General features: G+C 42.6%; 1 protein-coding gene across 3 annotated transcripts in view; it reads right to left on the reverse strand.

Annotated features, from left to right (window-relative positions):
• The window catches only part of LOC306886633 (alpha-(1,6)-fucosyltransferase), a 98222-nt gene that overhangs the window by 9160 nt on the left and 71977 nt on the right, over positions 1 to 17085 (reverse strand). For all 3 annotated transcript variants that reach the window (XM_079443912.1, XM_079443913.1, XM_079443914.1), the window contains one exon: positions 15986 to 16223. In XM_079443912.1, coding sequence (XP_079300038.1) covers positions 15986 to 16223 — 238 coding nt within the window. The remainder of the gene's footprint in view (positions 1 to 15985; positions 16224 to 17085) is intronic.

Raw genomic sequence — 17085 nt, forward strand, 5'->3', positions numbered from 1 at the left:
GTGTTAGAGATGTGCAGATGAGCTCAAAAGTCACCCGAATCTGCTGCTTCAAATAAATTATCTGCCCGCCACCCACCCGCACCTATATTTTTCTCTCATTTAGATTCTAATTAGACTAATTCTTAGTTTTACATGATGATGATGCATGCATGGTTCATTTTTAACAGAAGATTCAGTGACGTGAGAGCTGATCTGCGCAACACTGTACACGTCTGCGGCACGTTACGGTTTTGACATGGCCACCGGAGCTGATCGTGACCACTCAGTCAGTGCTTGTGTTTATATTAGGTGCGCCGCCGCACATTTCTGAAGCGTCCCAGAATCTCGTGGTCTATCGAATACAGTTTCTTCGCTCGTGGTGTGATTTTGCACTGCGTGGCGGACGGAACAAAACGTCGCTCAACCCTCTTTGGGATGGCACAATAATGCATCGTTCACTTGCAGAACACAAGCTTCTAGAGGGCACATAGGTCTGAAGTACTGAATTTAGGTAAAGGGGTGCAGAGCCAGAGGTGGTTTTGTAGGCAAACATTAATGCTTTGAATTTTATGCTAGTTTTTAGGGTTAATTTTAGGGTTAGGTTTGGGTTAGGAGATAGAAAATATTGTGTGGCCAGTATAAAAGCAATAGAAGTCTATGGACAGTCACCACAATTCACAGAAACAAACGTGTGTGTGTGTGTGTTTTATTAAAATTAAATTGACATATATATGCACATTGCATTGGCGGAATGATGAATATATGCGCATTACGTTGGTGGTTGAAACACTCTAGATCCGGATTAAAAGGCACTAAATATTGAAAAATCCATATTGTTCAACCACAAGCATGAAGTAATGGAAAAAAACATTATCAGGGAAAAATGTCTTCAAAGAGACAGGTTTAAATTATGCCTTATGCAGCATTAAATGTTAAAAAGTATTTTTCACACAAAGAAGTGTTGGAGAAACTCCCTAGCCGTTCTTATATAACCTTGCTGTTAGGCTCTTTGCATGAGGATGAGGTTTTTCCAGCCCAGCACCCCTCATTGCACTGATAAACAAAATAACTCTCTCTCATCTTCATTAGAGCAGCAAGGGAATCTAAATTACATCTTGTCCTTGCATCCTGATGAATAAATTGAAGGGGGGGCTTCAGAGGAGGAGGCTTCTTTATTATTTTTAATTCATGCTATCTGTGCACGTTTACCGCTGAAGCGACACTGATTCATTTTAATGCTGCGCGTGTTTGGGTGTGCATGTTGCTGGGGGTATTTTCTCTAAACGCCAGTAGGATTATCCTGAAGGATTTGGTCTGCCCTTTGACCCCATGCGTGTCATAACTAGAGGCATTAACAGGGTTATGTTATGTACATTATTGAGAACCGTCTCTCGAAAGCTCCACTACAATTAGGCTGAATTCATTTGGGCACCGTCAGTATGTGTGTATATTATGAGAATCCAAGATGTTAATGCTAATGTGTGAAAACTGATGGCATGGCGTTAGCAATACCAAGGTCATGGGTTCAGTTCCCAGGGAATGTGAAAAGCAGTGAGCCCCGGCCCACTCCGAGCTCAGTCTTGAATATATTGTAAGTCGCTTAGGATAAAAGTGCCTGGCAAATGCATAAATGTAACATAATGAGTTGGAATAGCATGTTTAATAGAACTCGTTTGCTCAGTCTCCATCTCTGTCAATCTCGCTGGTCCATGGAGTGCAGAAACTCAGGCTTAAGGGCGAACTAAGAGAGATTGTGTCCTCTGGGAGGAAAGAGTGATGGGAAAGCGCTGCTTTGTTTTGAGGTCATTTCTTTCATGTTTTAAAGGCAGTCTCTCCTTCCCCTCCGCTTTGCTTTTAGAGCACAGCAGGTTCACTCCAGCTGTAGACAGATTCCTCTGAACACTGGGTTTAGCCTGTTAGACAGACTCTTACACTGGGCCAGTGCATATAAAAATGACCATTGGTGTGTTTCCCAAATGAACATTTTAAAAACGTTCATTATTAATAAATGTTTGTGAATCTGTTGTATGTATGAAAAACAATCAACTGACCATTTCTCAGATTGACATTATTAACAAAAAAATTATATGTACTTAGAAAAAAAAAGGAAAAATATTAAAGTTTATAAAATAAAAAGTGCATCCTTAATCTCAGCTCAAGAAAAAAACAGATGAAGTTTGAAAATTTAAAAATGGATATTCAGTTAACATTTAATAGTGCTATTAAATTCATGTTTTAAAGATGCATGAACATTAAAATATCTAGTATCAGCTACTACACTCACCTAAAGGATTATTAGGAACACCTGTTCAATTTCTCATTAATACAATTATCTAATCAACCAATCACATGGCAGTTGCTTCAATGCATTTAGGGGTGTGGTCCTGGTCAAGACAATCTCCTGAACTCCAAACTGAATGTCAGAATGGGAAAGAAAGGTGATTTAAGCAATTTTGAGCGTGGCATGGTTGTTGGTGCCAGACGGGCCGGTCTGAGTATTTCACAATCTGCTCAGTTACTGGGATTTTCACGCACAACCATTTCTAGGGTTTACAAAGAATGGTGTGAAAAGGGAAAAACATCCAGTATGCGGCAGTCCTGTGGGCGAAAATGCCTTGTTGATGCTAGAGGTCAGAGGAGAATGGGCCGACTGATTCAAGCTGATAGAAGAGAAACTTTGACTGAAATAACAACTCGTTACAACCGAGGTATGCAGCAAAGCATTTGTGAAGCCACAACACGCATAACCTTGAGGCGGATGGGCTACAACAGCAGAAGACCCCACCGGGTACCACTCATCTCCACTACAAATAGGAAAAAGAGGCTACAATTTGCACGAGCTCACCAAAATTGGACGGTTGAAGACTGAAAAAATGTTGCCTGGTCTGATGAGTCTCGATTTCTGTTGAGACATTCAGATGGTAGAGTCAGAATTTGGCGTAAACAGAATGAGAACATGGATCCATCATGCCTTGTTACCACTGTGCAGGCTGGCGGTGGTGGTGTAATGGTGTGGGGGATGTTTTCTTGGCACACTTTAGGCCCCTTAGTGCCAATTGGGCATCGTTTAAATACCACGGCCTACCTGAGCATTGTTTCTGACCATGTCCATCCCTTTATGACCACCATGTACCCATCCTCTGATGGCTACTTCCAGCAGGATAATGCACCATGTCACAAAGCTCGAATCATTTCAAATTGGTTTCTTGAACATGACAATGAGTTCACTGTACTAAAATGGCCCCCACAGTCACCAGATCTCAACCCAATAGAGCATCTTTGGGATGTGGTGGAACGGGAGCTTCATGCCCTGGATGTGCATCCCACAAATCTCCATCAACTGCAAGATGCTATCCTATCAATATGGGCCAACATTTCTAATGAATGCTTTCAGCACCTTGTTGAATCAATGCCACGTAGAATTAAGGCAGTTCTGAAGGCGAAAGGGGGTCAAACACAGTATTAGTATGGTGTTCCTAATAATCATTTAGGTGAGTGTATATCCAATGCAATTATATATACAGTATATTGTAGGATATCATAGACTGAATCAGACAATTTTTAAGATGCATGAGGACACTGAAACCTGAGAAGCTGAGATTCCAGAAAGAGAGGTTCCAAGAAACAGGATATCATAAATCTGTCCGGAGTCCTAGCTCCAACTAGCTGAAGCAACTCCTAACTTAGCAAAGCCTCTTTCATCAAACAGCTTACAACCTTGAGACAAACGAACACTTATTGATAATTCCAATTCAAGAAGGAGACTGTCAAATTTGTTGCAAATAATCAAGACTGAGGGTCAAAGAGATGGCCATCACGGGTTCCACGATTGTATTCACAAGCTTCCTTAGACTGACTTCTCCCCCACATAGAAGACAAACCAACATTCCTGTCTAAAGAACATTCCTTCGTTCTCCTTAGAACTATACAAAGACTTTATTTTCCATATGCACATAAAATCATCCTAAAAGGACATTTTTATGTTGTACCCACATATCATGTTTTAATCAAATAATATGTATGTCTTTTTAATCATTATTGAATAGCTCGAGCCTTAAAGATAAATATTGCATATTTAGTATGTATGAGCTCGAAAATCCATGATGTGAATGTTTCTTCCAATCAATTCTTTGTCAAAGGCATCATAGTCTTATTATGAAATCATGTTCAAAAAGGTATACTTGGCCAAAGCTTGTAAAATTCGGACCATGTGACTGATAACAGGCTGATTTATGAGGTGAAGAACACACCCTAGCTAAGCAAGGACAATACCTAATTGGTCAATACGTGCAGATGGGACGGTCCAGAAGCTGAGTTTAAAACCTCAGGACATCCCATTCTTTCTCTCTCTCTGTTACATCACTCTCTATCTCTCTGACTCTCGGACCCTTGTCCCTCTCACCGCGTGCGTGCCGCTCTTTGAGCATGCTCAGGCCTCATGTGCCATAATGAGAAGGAAAACAACTTAGTCTCATTACATCATTTTATTTTACTATTTTACGTTGGTTTTCTTTTCTTTCCGTGGAGTTTCGTGTGTTAATGTTAAAGCTTCGACTGCACTTCTTCAAACGTCCAGCAAGCCAACGCCCAAGAGACATCACTTCAAAGACTACTGAACTTCCAGCGAATCAGACACTTCGGGAAACCCCCCCTGTCTGCAACGAGGACACAACCCGTTACACAGGCAAAGCAAGCAACACACCTCCAGATTCTAACAGGTTCTAATTGGTGTATTTAATATAAATTTTAGCCTCATTGAGAAACTCAAAACGAGGGTTAAATAAGTGATTGATGGTTGTTCAGGTCTATTGCTGTAAACTTGGGATTTCACGTTTCATTCTCTTAAACTCATCCTTTCCTCACTCTCTCTCTTTCTGCAACGTGTGAATGTGTGAATGCTTGTGTTCATGTGTTAGATTAGTTTATGTCTTAGGTTTATATAAATAAAATCTGATTTATATTTTAAAAGAGAAGTATCTTGTGTTTTCTGCTCACAAGTTAATGCCTTAATCTGTCGATTTCGTTACTGTGCTATTAAATAGTGTTTTCACTATATTTTATATTTTAATATCCAGTGCAGAGTTTGTTATACGGCTCGTTCAGTGAATCGCCGTAACACTGATTCTGTTCGAATCCCTATAAAATCATAAATGATTCCCTTTGAGCTAAATTAAACTATTTGTTTAAATTACGTATTAATATTAATATTATAATGTAATTAACCCTACATTTTTTATTGGTGGAGGTTAATATTATATGTAATAACCTTACATATTGGTGGAGGATGCGGGCAGATTAATCTAAATTGTGAGCATAAACCAAGTATTTAATATTTTTCTATTGCCGCGGATGAGAGACGAGACTTGTGTGTGTGCGCGTGCGCGTGAGTGACGTCAGCTGCGCGCGCCCCGCTTGAATGAATGAGAGACGCGTCTGAGCAGAGACTAGTGTGTGTGTGCGTCAGCTGCGCGCGCCCCGCTTGAATGAATGAAGTCAGCAAAAGAGCTTCTCAGACTGCAGTAAGTGAACTTAAAGTTAACATCTGAGATCGTACAATAAGGTCGAAATTGAGCGTGTTCCTCTCTTTCTGTAATGCCTTTTATTTATAGTTGAAGTGATGTCCTGCGGGTTCCAGGTCAGTCAGTATTCTCCTGAATCTCAGTCTGTTAGCAGAACGAAGCTAAACTGCAGTGATTTAAACGGGAAATAAATCAGTGGATAAAGAATAGTTTTGAGCGTGTTCCTCAATCCTATTTATCAGAGCCATTATTATTCATAGTTTGATTAGCAGTGCGTGTTCCATTGTTAAATCATCTATGACTCCCTCAGTTAAACATTAGACAATAACGCTTGTCTGTTTGTGTAACGTTAACTGTTCACTAAGTGAAGTTAATCTCGCTCAACACTGCGTGTGTCCGGGAGATTTTAATGGGAGTTTTAAAAGCTTTATCAAGTAAAGTTTAACTTTGAACCAACAGCGAAGAAAACCTGTTGTGTTTATGCACGGCTTCTGATACAGTACTGTTTCCCCTGCAGCACCAAGCTGCTATTTTAATAAGTTTAACTCTGAACGAACTGAGAGTTTAAGCGCCACATCGCAGAACAACTAAAAGCGGTGTTGTTTATTTGTACAGTGTTGAAATGCGCTGACATTTCATGTAACATGCTTAACTGTACTGGCAAAGCAACGTTTGTTTTGGTTTCCACAGTTACGATCGTGACACGGAAGTCTTAACCTTCTTCCGGAGCAACTTTGTACTGCGCACGCGCAGCACATCGATGCTGATGTAAACAAACTCGATGCTGTTGCTAAGCTAACGAAACGGTTGTTTACCTGGTACAAGTCTATGCTAAAGATTAGCCTCAAAGGTTAGCAGTTAGCATTAACCTCCAGTGGTTTAATACAGTGTGTGTTTGGAAAGCTAAAGTGATTTAACCCTTTAAACACCTCTCAACTAATAGACTTGTTGGTCTTTCTATTTCTTATTTCTCTAAATTCTCACTTCTTACCACGTATTTGCATTTTACTAGAAAGGGAAATACTAGTTCACAATTATTAATTGTGCCAAATTCAAAAATTTAATTAAAACCTTAAATTTATTTTGAATCATTCAAATTTCCCTCAGATCATTTCATATGATCAATACTTCTATTATTCTCTTCTGGGCCTAATCATTTTAGATACAAATAAGTCTTGAACTTGGAAAGTTTAAGTAAACTTATTCTATCTAATTGATTTATTACCCATATTAATAGATTCTATTCAGACTTATACTCACTCATTACTTTATTGCGTTTTATTCCCTCGTTCTTCCTGTTGTGGCTATACACTTAGCCACTATTTTCTATTTTTATTTACTGATTTTCTCCTTTATTTAATTTCAATTTCACTTTGTCTCACCTGAGCCTTAATAGGAGACAGTGTTATCCCTCACTACGAGTTCAAATAAATTTAAGAGACAAATCTCTTGCACCCAAAATTTTATTTTTGTTGATTGGTTGTGGAGCAACTGACAACAACTCGTAGTCGGCATAACTGCTTGCTAGTGGACACCATCCACTCGATTTACTGTCTCTTTCTCTTCTCTCCTGTTCTCTCCTGCTTGCTTTCATCTTCACTTTTCACATTTGTGGGGACCTGTAAGAACCATCAATCAATTCTAAGTGAATGAGATACACAATCTTGTCAAAAGACTAATCATCTTTCCGAATTTGATTGTAATCGTTCTTCCTAACCTCCCTACATTAAAAACGCAATCAAAATTTTAACATCTCATACAACACTGAGATCAATTTTAATAGAGAAGTTTTGAGCAACCGTTGCCTTCGCAGCCTCCCTGGTGAGCGATCCAACTGTAAGGTGTACGTTGTCAATCCTGTCAGACTAAAAAGAGATATCAGAATTATTATTATATTCATCTGTCGAGAACAGAGATTTAATAATATTGTTTGCCTTCTTGATAACATTTAATTGAAATAAATTTTTAATAAATAATTTCTCATTTGAAAAAAAAAGGGAATTGTTTATTTTAATTGAATTTGCTTTTCACCTGTTTTCTCTCTTTCCCCTCTTCCTCATTAGAGTGACGAAGTCTTCACATCTTTAGTCTACCACCTAGACACTGCGACCAACACAGTCATCACCACCACACTACATTAGTGGTTCAAAATCACTGACACAACACGTAGTTGTCACCACACATAGGCTTTTACTCCACACAGATCTGTGTCAGTCTCTCTTCTCCCGAGCGTGCCAACATGCCGCAGACTGCAAACCCCTTTGCACAAGGGGAAGATGGGAACACTTGGCTGAGAGCCACGACAGACAGCCTCACCCCCAAGACCCTTGAACTGTTATTATTTCTAATAATAATCCTAATCCTGAGAAGATTCCTGACACAAGATTCAAGCCAGAACAACAACCACGAGGAGCTAGTCAAAATCTCCAGCTCTCTAAGCTATGCCTTCACAACCCAGCTGAAACTGAGTGACAAGCACGTCACCCACCTTCAAGAGGAGCTGACACATGCTCAACGCCGCATAGACAAGCTGGAAGTGAAAGTTCAAGATCATCTCAAAGCACCCAACGAAAGGGAGCAGGAATCAACGGAACAAGTTAAGGAGCTCCAAGCAGCCCTGACAGCAGCTCAGCTCGACCAACAACATGCAAAGGCTGCCCAGAAAGACCTGGTAAACAGACTCCAGTATGCTGAACAGCTCCTAGAGAAAGCCAAGCATGACATCAGCGACAAGAATGCTGAAATCAGTACCTTGAAAGACCACCTTGAAAGGTACATTTCTAAAATAGACAATCTGACCCAACAAATAGACGATACCAACAATCAGCTCTACATGGCCAGAAAAGAACTTAAACATGCTAATAAGCAGAAACAAGAGCCAAGGCGAGAGAAACAGCTCTCAGCCTCACCTCTGCTGAGCAGAGCAGAGTCCCACATCCAAGAACTGGTATACAGCGAAAGAAGCGAAGAGCCACAACCCAAAACCTCACCTGCCTTCGCCACAGAACTCTTTCCTGTCAACGAAAGTAAACCTCCCATCCAAGCAGACCTCGGAGCTGCACATGGGATGACCATCAAAGACCTCGACAAGCTGTCTAAAAACATCAGCAAGTTCGACCCGAACTCCACAGAGGGCCACACCATCCAGGCCCATCTTCAAGATATCGACTTCTATCTGGAAATGAGACCTCATGTGACTGACAGAGACAGGTTATACCTCCTTAGAGCCACATCCAGTTCTGAGGTACGAAACTTTCTAGATCGACAGCCCAGTCGAACGAAGTCAGACTACCAGCTACTTCGTGAAGTCCTGATTAAAGAGTTTACAGACTATGAATCTGAACATGGACTTTTGACTGCCTTAGAAACCAAACAAGGTCGACAAGAGGCTCCACAAGCTTACTACAACCGACTCCGACAAGCTTACTTCGGTGCACACAACGAACCTGACCTTGAAGAGGATGTGAACTTCAAAAGCCTCTTCCTAAGAAATCTGCACCCTGGAGTCAGCCACCATCTAGGCGTCATGGCCTGTCCAGGCTCCATGACCATCCAACAGTTGCGTGACCTAACACAGAAGGCCTACAACAAGCAGAAGATGGCCTCAAAGAAAGGTAACACAACCTCCACACTCTTGAACTCTGTCAACAAAGACTCAAGCTTTGCACTGGACGACACCCAGTTGCATCACGACACCAGAGTCCTCCATCAAGAGCACAGAGAACGTGACCCCCATGTCCACGACAGCTATCAGCCTAACCGCTGGAAAAATCCATGGGACCAGCCACGCTTCTCAAGAAACCACAACAACTGGAAACCTAACCAGACACCCAAAGGTAATCGCCTGACTCATCCAAGGGCGACTCGTGTGGGTAAGCGACAACGAAACCCACCTCAGCACCACTCAGACATGCACAGTGCTGAGTATGCACAAGAACAAGACAGCTTACCATCAGAAGACATGGAACAAGTCATGAAACAACTGAAAGAGTTCCTTCAAGATAAGCTGAACATGGATGACTACAAAATTGAGTCATGCTCGCTGTGACCAGCGACAGAACGGAAGGCCGGTGATCACATGGTACAACACCATATCAGAGATGACAAGCACCTGTTCAACAACCACCCAGAATGAACAAGTCTCTCACGGCCAACCAATGATGAAAACTGAGGTACCAGAGAACATCACCTCAGTCACCCATCACTCACTAGTAAACTGCTAAATGAACTAAAACTTCAAGAACCACATTCACGTCTGTGCAACAGCAACCACCAAAGCACAGAAGGTCAGAAAGTCTGCCACATCCAGAAGGCAGCACAAAAGGAATGCAACATAGGAGACGAAGTTTGCATCCCAGCTTCACACAGCCATGCCAAACTACCTCTGACTGTCTGCTTAAGAACTTCCTGCCTTGCTGGACTGACCCCCATTAGATCATGGACACGCCCTCATCCACGCCAAGGATGCAGAGAGCCAGTCTTCACTGACATACCAGAAAAGGGGGAAGGCAACACAGACTGAAACAGATCTGACCACACCTACACTACACCACTAACACACATAACATTACCTATACCCAGAGGTAACCACATCTACTGATAACACATTCCACAAACATATTCTTCTCACAAGTAGAATATACCAATTGGAGCATAACAAAGTTACATACACCACCATGAAGAAACATGCAGCTATCCTCACAATAGGTAGAACACCTGACACTAAGTTAAGGTACATTACTTCCTAGCTGCACATGACATCCTAGCTCAACATAAGTTGCAAACCACTCTAGGAAAACCCACAGCAGCTTTGTTTTGTTTTGTTCTTCTTTCACCTATACTTTTCCTTCCCCTCTTTCTTTAGTAGGTGAAACACCTAGACACCCTGCAAGGGTCAAAGGTCTGATATTAGGATTGACTCGTCACACCTAATATCCGCAAGCCACTCTAAACTGAATGGAAGCCAGAGAGCTCCATGCACGATAGGTCAATTCATTTTACCACAAATGATGCCACCAGAAACTAAAGGTGAACATTCATAAGTTAAGACAACTTAGAAGGAACAAACAAATTTAAATCACAAAACTTGATCGAAGAATCAAAGTATTAAACCGAATTAGAACAACAATTTCCAAATTGAATTGTTCAATTTACTAAACCATACTGACTAATTGAATATAACCGTCTGTACCTCAAATAACCTGAGGACCTGCACCAATACAGTAACTGTTATGGAGGTGTTGTCTTGTTGTTTGCTGTGTTCTTGTCTGCTTCTTCTGCCTTTGTGTTTCCAGCGCTCGACGACGTCTTCAACTAAACACCTCGCCGATCGAAAGGGGGAGATGTAGGATATCATAGACTGAATCAGACAATTTTTAAGATGCATGAGGACACTGAAACCTGAGAAGCTGAGATTCCAGAAAGAGAGGTTCCAAGAAACAGGATATCATAAATCTGTCCGGAGTCCTAGCTCCAACTAGCTGAAGCAACTCCTAACTTAGCAAAGCCTCTTTCATCAAACAGCTTACAACCTTGAGACAAACGAACACTTATTGATAATTCCAATTCAAGAAGGAGACTGTCAAATTTGTTGCAAATAATCAAGACTGAGGGTCAAAGAGATGGCCATCACGGGTTCCACGATTGTATTCACAAGCTTCCTTAGACTGACTTCTCCCCCACATAGAAGACAAACCAACATTCCTGTCTAAAGAACATTCCTTCGTTCTCCTTAGAACTATACAAAGACTTTATTTTCCATATGCACATAAAATCATCCTAAAAGGACATTTTTATGTTGTACCCACATATCATGTTTTAATCAAATAATATGTATGTCTTTTTAATCATTATTGAATAGCTCGAGCCTTAAAGATAAATATTGCATATTTAGTATGTATGAGCTCGAAAATCCATGATGTGAATGTTTCTTCCAATCAATTCTTTGTCAAAGGCATCATAGTCTTATTATGAAATCATGTTCAAAAAGGTATACTTGGCCAAAGCTTGTAAAATTCGGACCATGTGACTGATAACAGGCTGATTTATGAGGTGAAGAACACACCCTAGCTAAGCAAGGACAATACCTAATTGGTCAATACGTGCAGATGGGACGGTCCAGAAGCTGAGTTTAAAACCTCAGGACATCCCATTCTTTCTCTCTCTCTGTTACATCACTCTCTATCTCTCTGACTCTCGGACCCTTGTCCCTCTCACCGCGTGCGTGCCGCTCTTTGAGCATGCTCAGGCCTCATGTGCCATAATGAGAAGGAAAACAACTTAGTCTCATTACATCATTTTATTTTACTATTTTACGTTGGTTTTCTTTTCTTTCCGTGGAGTTTCGTGTGTTAATGTTAAAGCTTCGACTGCACTTCTTCAAACGTCCAGCAAGCCAACGCCCAAGAGACATCACTTCAAAGACTACTGAACTTCCAGCGAATCAGACACTTCGGGAAACCCCCCCTGTCTGCAACGAGGACACAACCCGTTACACAGGCAAAGCAAGCAACACACCTCCAGATTCTAACAGGTTCTAATTGGTGTATTTAATATAAATTTTAGCCTCATTGAGAAACTCAAAACGAGGGTTAAATAAGTGATTGATGGTTGTTCAGGTCTATTGCTGTAAACTTGGGATTTCACGTTTCATTCTCTTAAACTCATCCTTTCCTCACTCTCTCTCTTTCTGCAACGTGTGAATGTGTGAATGCTTGTGTTCATGTGTTAGATTAGTTTATGTCTTAGGTTTATATAAATAAAATCTGATTTATATTTTAAAAGAGAAGTATCTTGTGTTTTCTGCTCACAAGTTAATGCCTTAATCTGTCGATTTCGTTACTGTGCTATTAAATAGTGTTTTCACTATATTTTATATTTTAATATCCAGTGCAGAGTTTGTTATACGGCTCGTTCAGTGAATCGCCGTAACACTGATTCTGTTCGAATCCCTATAAAATCATAAATGATTCCCTTTGAGCTAAATTAAACTATTTGTTTAAATTACGTATTAATATTAATATTATAATGTAATTAACCCTACATTTTTTATTGGTGGAGGTTAATATTATATGTAATAACCTTACAATATATAAAAAAAAAAACTATAATATCGTCTCGGTTACGTACGTAACCCTCGTTGCCTGAAGGAGGGAACGGAGACGTAACGTCAGAGTAACTGACGTAATGGGATCTCGCCCGAGAGCCCAAACAAACAAAACAAAAAAGTTTTGTGTTAACAAAACAAGCCAATGACAGTTGGCGTGCTTGTTTCGCCACGCAAACACACATCAGTTTTTCGCTGAGGAGCTGAGACTGTGTGCCCCGGCTGTACAGCGGTGGCACAGCAACTATGGCGACTGGAAGTTATGTCTCCGTTCCCTCCTTCAGGGAACGAGGGTTACGTATGTAACCGAGACGTTCCCTTTCAGTCAGTCACGTTCGACGTAACGTCAGAGTGACTGACGCAATGGGATCCCTATGAAAAAGCCACTATTGCTGACCCCCTGCAGTGCTCTACAGAAGCTGACAAGTCCCCCCACACCAGTTGGGACGGAAGATACGACAGGGCTTAGGCAGACATGACAGCCACTGCTGTTCCGTACAGTGGGTATGGATAACACTGGGAAAACGTACTCCAAGTAGGGGAATGCTATGGAAGCCACATCCTGCGTAAAGGAGGTACCATGTGGAGATTACACATATGGATTGGCCAGGGGCAGTACTACATATGGAAGTCTCTGAAGTAGACTCAGCCAGCCTGGGGTGAGATAAATACACAGCAGAAGGTCTCTGCCAGGGAAAGACACAGGCTCACCGTGGAAGAATACACATCTGGGATCACCCGAAGGGGAATCACTACACACCTAGCCCAGCACAAGGGCTGACCTTGGGCAAACACACGAGTGCTGGACCTGGCGTCTGGCGCTCCGCCACGCCAGACTGCCGAGGGTGCGGGAAGAATTTTAACAGGGTTCGCCGCGGGGAACTGAACTGAGAAGCAATAAAAGCGCATGTATCCAGTCCGTAGAGGGGAATGGTGCAGCAAGCGTGATTGACACGAGCAAGTTCCAGTGTTACTGGCCATCAGTGTCTCGGGTTCGCCTGTCCCCGGAGGGGCTGCGACCGGCGGCGGGGTGATGACAGCAGCGGGCCGCTGGGGCAGAATGTGTCCGATGGCCTCCGTCCGCTTCTGTGCGACGGAGAACTGCTGGGCAAAGCTCTCCACCGCTTCGCCGAAGAGGGCTGTCTGTGAGATCGGGGAGTCCAGGAAGCAGTGCTTGTCGAACTCGCTCATATCTGCCAGGTCCAGCCATAGGTGGCGTTCCTGGACAACCAGAGTGGAAATCATCTGACAGAGGGACCGCGCTGTGACTTTTGTTGCCCGAAAGGCAAGGTCCGTCGCTGTGCACAGTTCCTGCATCAAACCTGGGTCAGAACTGCCCTCGTACAGCTGCTTCAATGCCTTGGCCTGATAGGTTTGCAGGAAGGTCATGGCATGCAGGGCAGAGGCGGCCTGTTCAGCAGCTCTGTAAGCCTCGGCCGTTGAAATGGACGAGAACCCACGAGCCCTGGACGGGAGGCATGGATTACCCTGCCAGGTGGCGGCATCCCACGGGCAAAGCTGCACCGCAATAGCGCGCTCAACTGGGGGGATTTCCACATACCCCTTAACCGCCCCGCCATCGAGGGCAGTGAGGACGGAAGAAGCACTAGCTCTGTTTTGGGCAGAAAAATGTGCCCTCCAAGAGCTAGTCACTTCCTCATGCACTTCCGGGAAGAATGGAACCTGAGGTGACTGCCGATGATCGGCCTGCGCCCCCAGGAACTAGTCGTCCAGCCTTGAGCATTCAGGAGAAGGAGGAGGCCTCCAGTTCAGCCCGACGCTCTCAGCGGCCCGGGAAAGCATAGCAGTCAGCCCTGGATCTGACTCGGCAACACCACTCTTCCTGATGGAGGCAGCGCAGCCGAATCGTCACCTCCAGAGCCTAGCTCATCCTCCGATGCAGCGATTGACATCCTGTCATCCGCTAGTGCTTCGGACGAGATGCTGAGCCCCGCCCTGTCCAAGGAACCAGCGAACTCGTCTGAAAACACCAGATTGTGCGATGTGCTGGAGGAATGAGAGGCCTGCGGAGACGCACTCGACGTGGAACCTCTCACCGTGATCCTCAGATCACACTGACCATGAGCCGAAGTAGCCCCCCGCTGCTGAAAGACGGAGGAACTAGAACGGGGCATGGCGAGGGGAATACCCCCTCGTTTGACGAGGAGGTATCTGGACCGCAACATCGCGATGGTCATTTTCCCGCAATGAGAACGCTGCTTCAACGTGCTGATAGCCCAATCACGAGACACAGTGTTCGTGACCGTCAGATGAAGCCAGGAAACGACCACATCCAGATACACACGAGCGGGAAGCCATCTTAAAAAGACGCCTGTCGCTCATGGAGCTCTTTTAGATATAGCTCTATTAGAAAAGGAAAAAGCGTTGAAGTGCTTAAGAGAGGTCGCAGCGCGCCCGCAGAATGAGAGCTGCAACACGCTCAGATGAAGCAGCAGCACTGGTCAGCAACATCCGCTGACACGCCGTCACACCAACACTCGTCAAAATGCTGTCTTGCAGACACTCTCGGAGATTCACAGAAGGCTCGGCTCCGAGGCAAAAAGCTGATGTGCGTTTGCATGCGCTCTCCTTTTATACCCGCGCTGCTGGGTTGTTTCGTTAACACTCGAAGGTGATTGGGCTCTCGGGCGAGATCCCATTACGTCAGTCACTATGACATTACGTCGAACTTGACTGACTGAAAGGGAACTGCTGATAACCAGTATACTGTGCATTCATAAATATAGTAGAGGCTTTGCAAAGAATCTGTTACTGAAGTATGAGAGAACGCAAACTTCTTCTGAATAAGTAATGAATGAAGAGATAATTCATAGCTAATTTACACATACTGTATTAAACCACAGTTCAAAAGTTTGGTGTCAGTAAGATTTTTTAAAATAAATTATTACTTTTATTTAGCAAGTTCACATTAAATTGATCAATAGTAACAGTATTTATATATTTTAAAAAATACAAAAAAAGCCTATTTTAAATAAATGCTGCTCTTTTGAACTTTCTATTCATCAAAGAATCCTAAAAAAACAAAAATTACAGTTTCCACAAAAATATAAAGCAATACAACTGTTTTCAATGTTAATAATAATATGAAATGTTTATTGAGCAACAAATCAGCATATTAGAATGATTTCTGAAGCATCACATGACACTGGAGTAATAACTGCTGAAAATTCAGCTTTGCCAACACAAGAATGAATTACATTTTAAAATATATTAAAAACAGAAATTGTAATACTATTTAAAAATAATCCCAAACTTTTGAAAGGAAGTGCAATTCTAAATGATAAAAACAGCCTGTTTAATTCTAAGGGTCAGAAAAAGGGGGATAGATTTGATAGTTTTGAGGGACATGTGTGTTACTGACCAGACCAGTGTCCAGTGGAGGCCCCCGTGCGGTCAGTGCAACTGTCGCTGACGGGTTTAAAAACAGTCTCCCATCCGCCGGTGGCGTAGCGCCAGTTCTGCGACTCCAGTATGAGGGTGCGTTGTGTGCCATAGGCAATCATGAAGCAGTAGACCACATGATGCAGCTGGCAGCCGTAACCACAACCTTTATTGATGTTACACACCAGCTTGCGAGCCTTGCTGCAGTCCTGAGGGTTCTGCAGATACAGATCAGTAGAGAGAGAGAGGACTGAAGAGCTTTCTACACATTCAGTGGACACTTTTGGACAAAGAAATCACATCTGAATTTCATTACATGAGTGGAAATACAGTTTGAGGCTGCTGTATATGGGATTTTTATAGTTCAGCAGGTTCCTTGATCTGCTCGATGTCAAAAACAGCACATGAATTTGCATTTGACAGCTCAAGTGTGACTTCTGTACCGTGCTGCTCATGGAGACATTTGTATTATAAATCTTTCTAGACCACCAGTAAGATAAAAACATGATAGAATACAAAAAAACAGAGAGAACCAGATTTGTCAAGGTTTTTGAAACTCTCCAATCATCTCACGCATGAAAATATTTTTAGTATGTGCTGGAGGAAATGATAAATTTGGCTCTGACACTAGAAGAATATAATGTCTGAATGATCTTGGCTGGATGAAAGAAGACGAAACAAACAGGATGGAAAATGGTCCCTCCATCTATCGCTGTTTCTCTTGTACTGAGACAATAGAGGCGAATGACTGGAGTAAAGAGAAAGAAAGGAGCAAGAAAGAGAGCACTGTAGATAAGAGATGGATGACAGCAGTGCAGTGAGACAGACAGAGGATTGTCATTTCTCATAAGGGACACATCTTCTTTGTGATCAACCTGTCTGTCTCTCACACACACAAAGTAAAATACACTCCATCACTTTAATCACACTCCAGCTCTCATTACTGCTCTAACCTGTCTCTCTGATGGAGAGCACTGACACAAAGCTATTAGTCAAAGTTAACATAGTACTAGTAGCACAAGTTTCCCCCTAGGCCAAATGAGTAGGTTATAATACAAAGCAGTGTTTCCCAATCTTTGT

The sequence above is a fragment of the Barbus barbus genome, assembly GCF_936440315.1.
Source record: "Barbus barbus genome assembly, chromosome: 20".
Classification (NCBI taxonomy): Eukaryota; Metazoa; Chordata; class Actinopteri; order Cypriniformes; family Cyprinidae; genus Barbus; species Barbus barbus.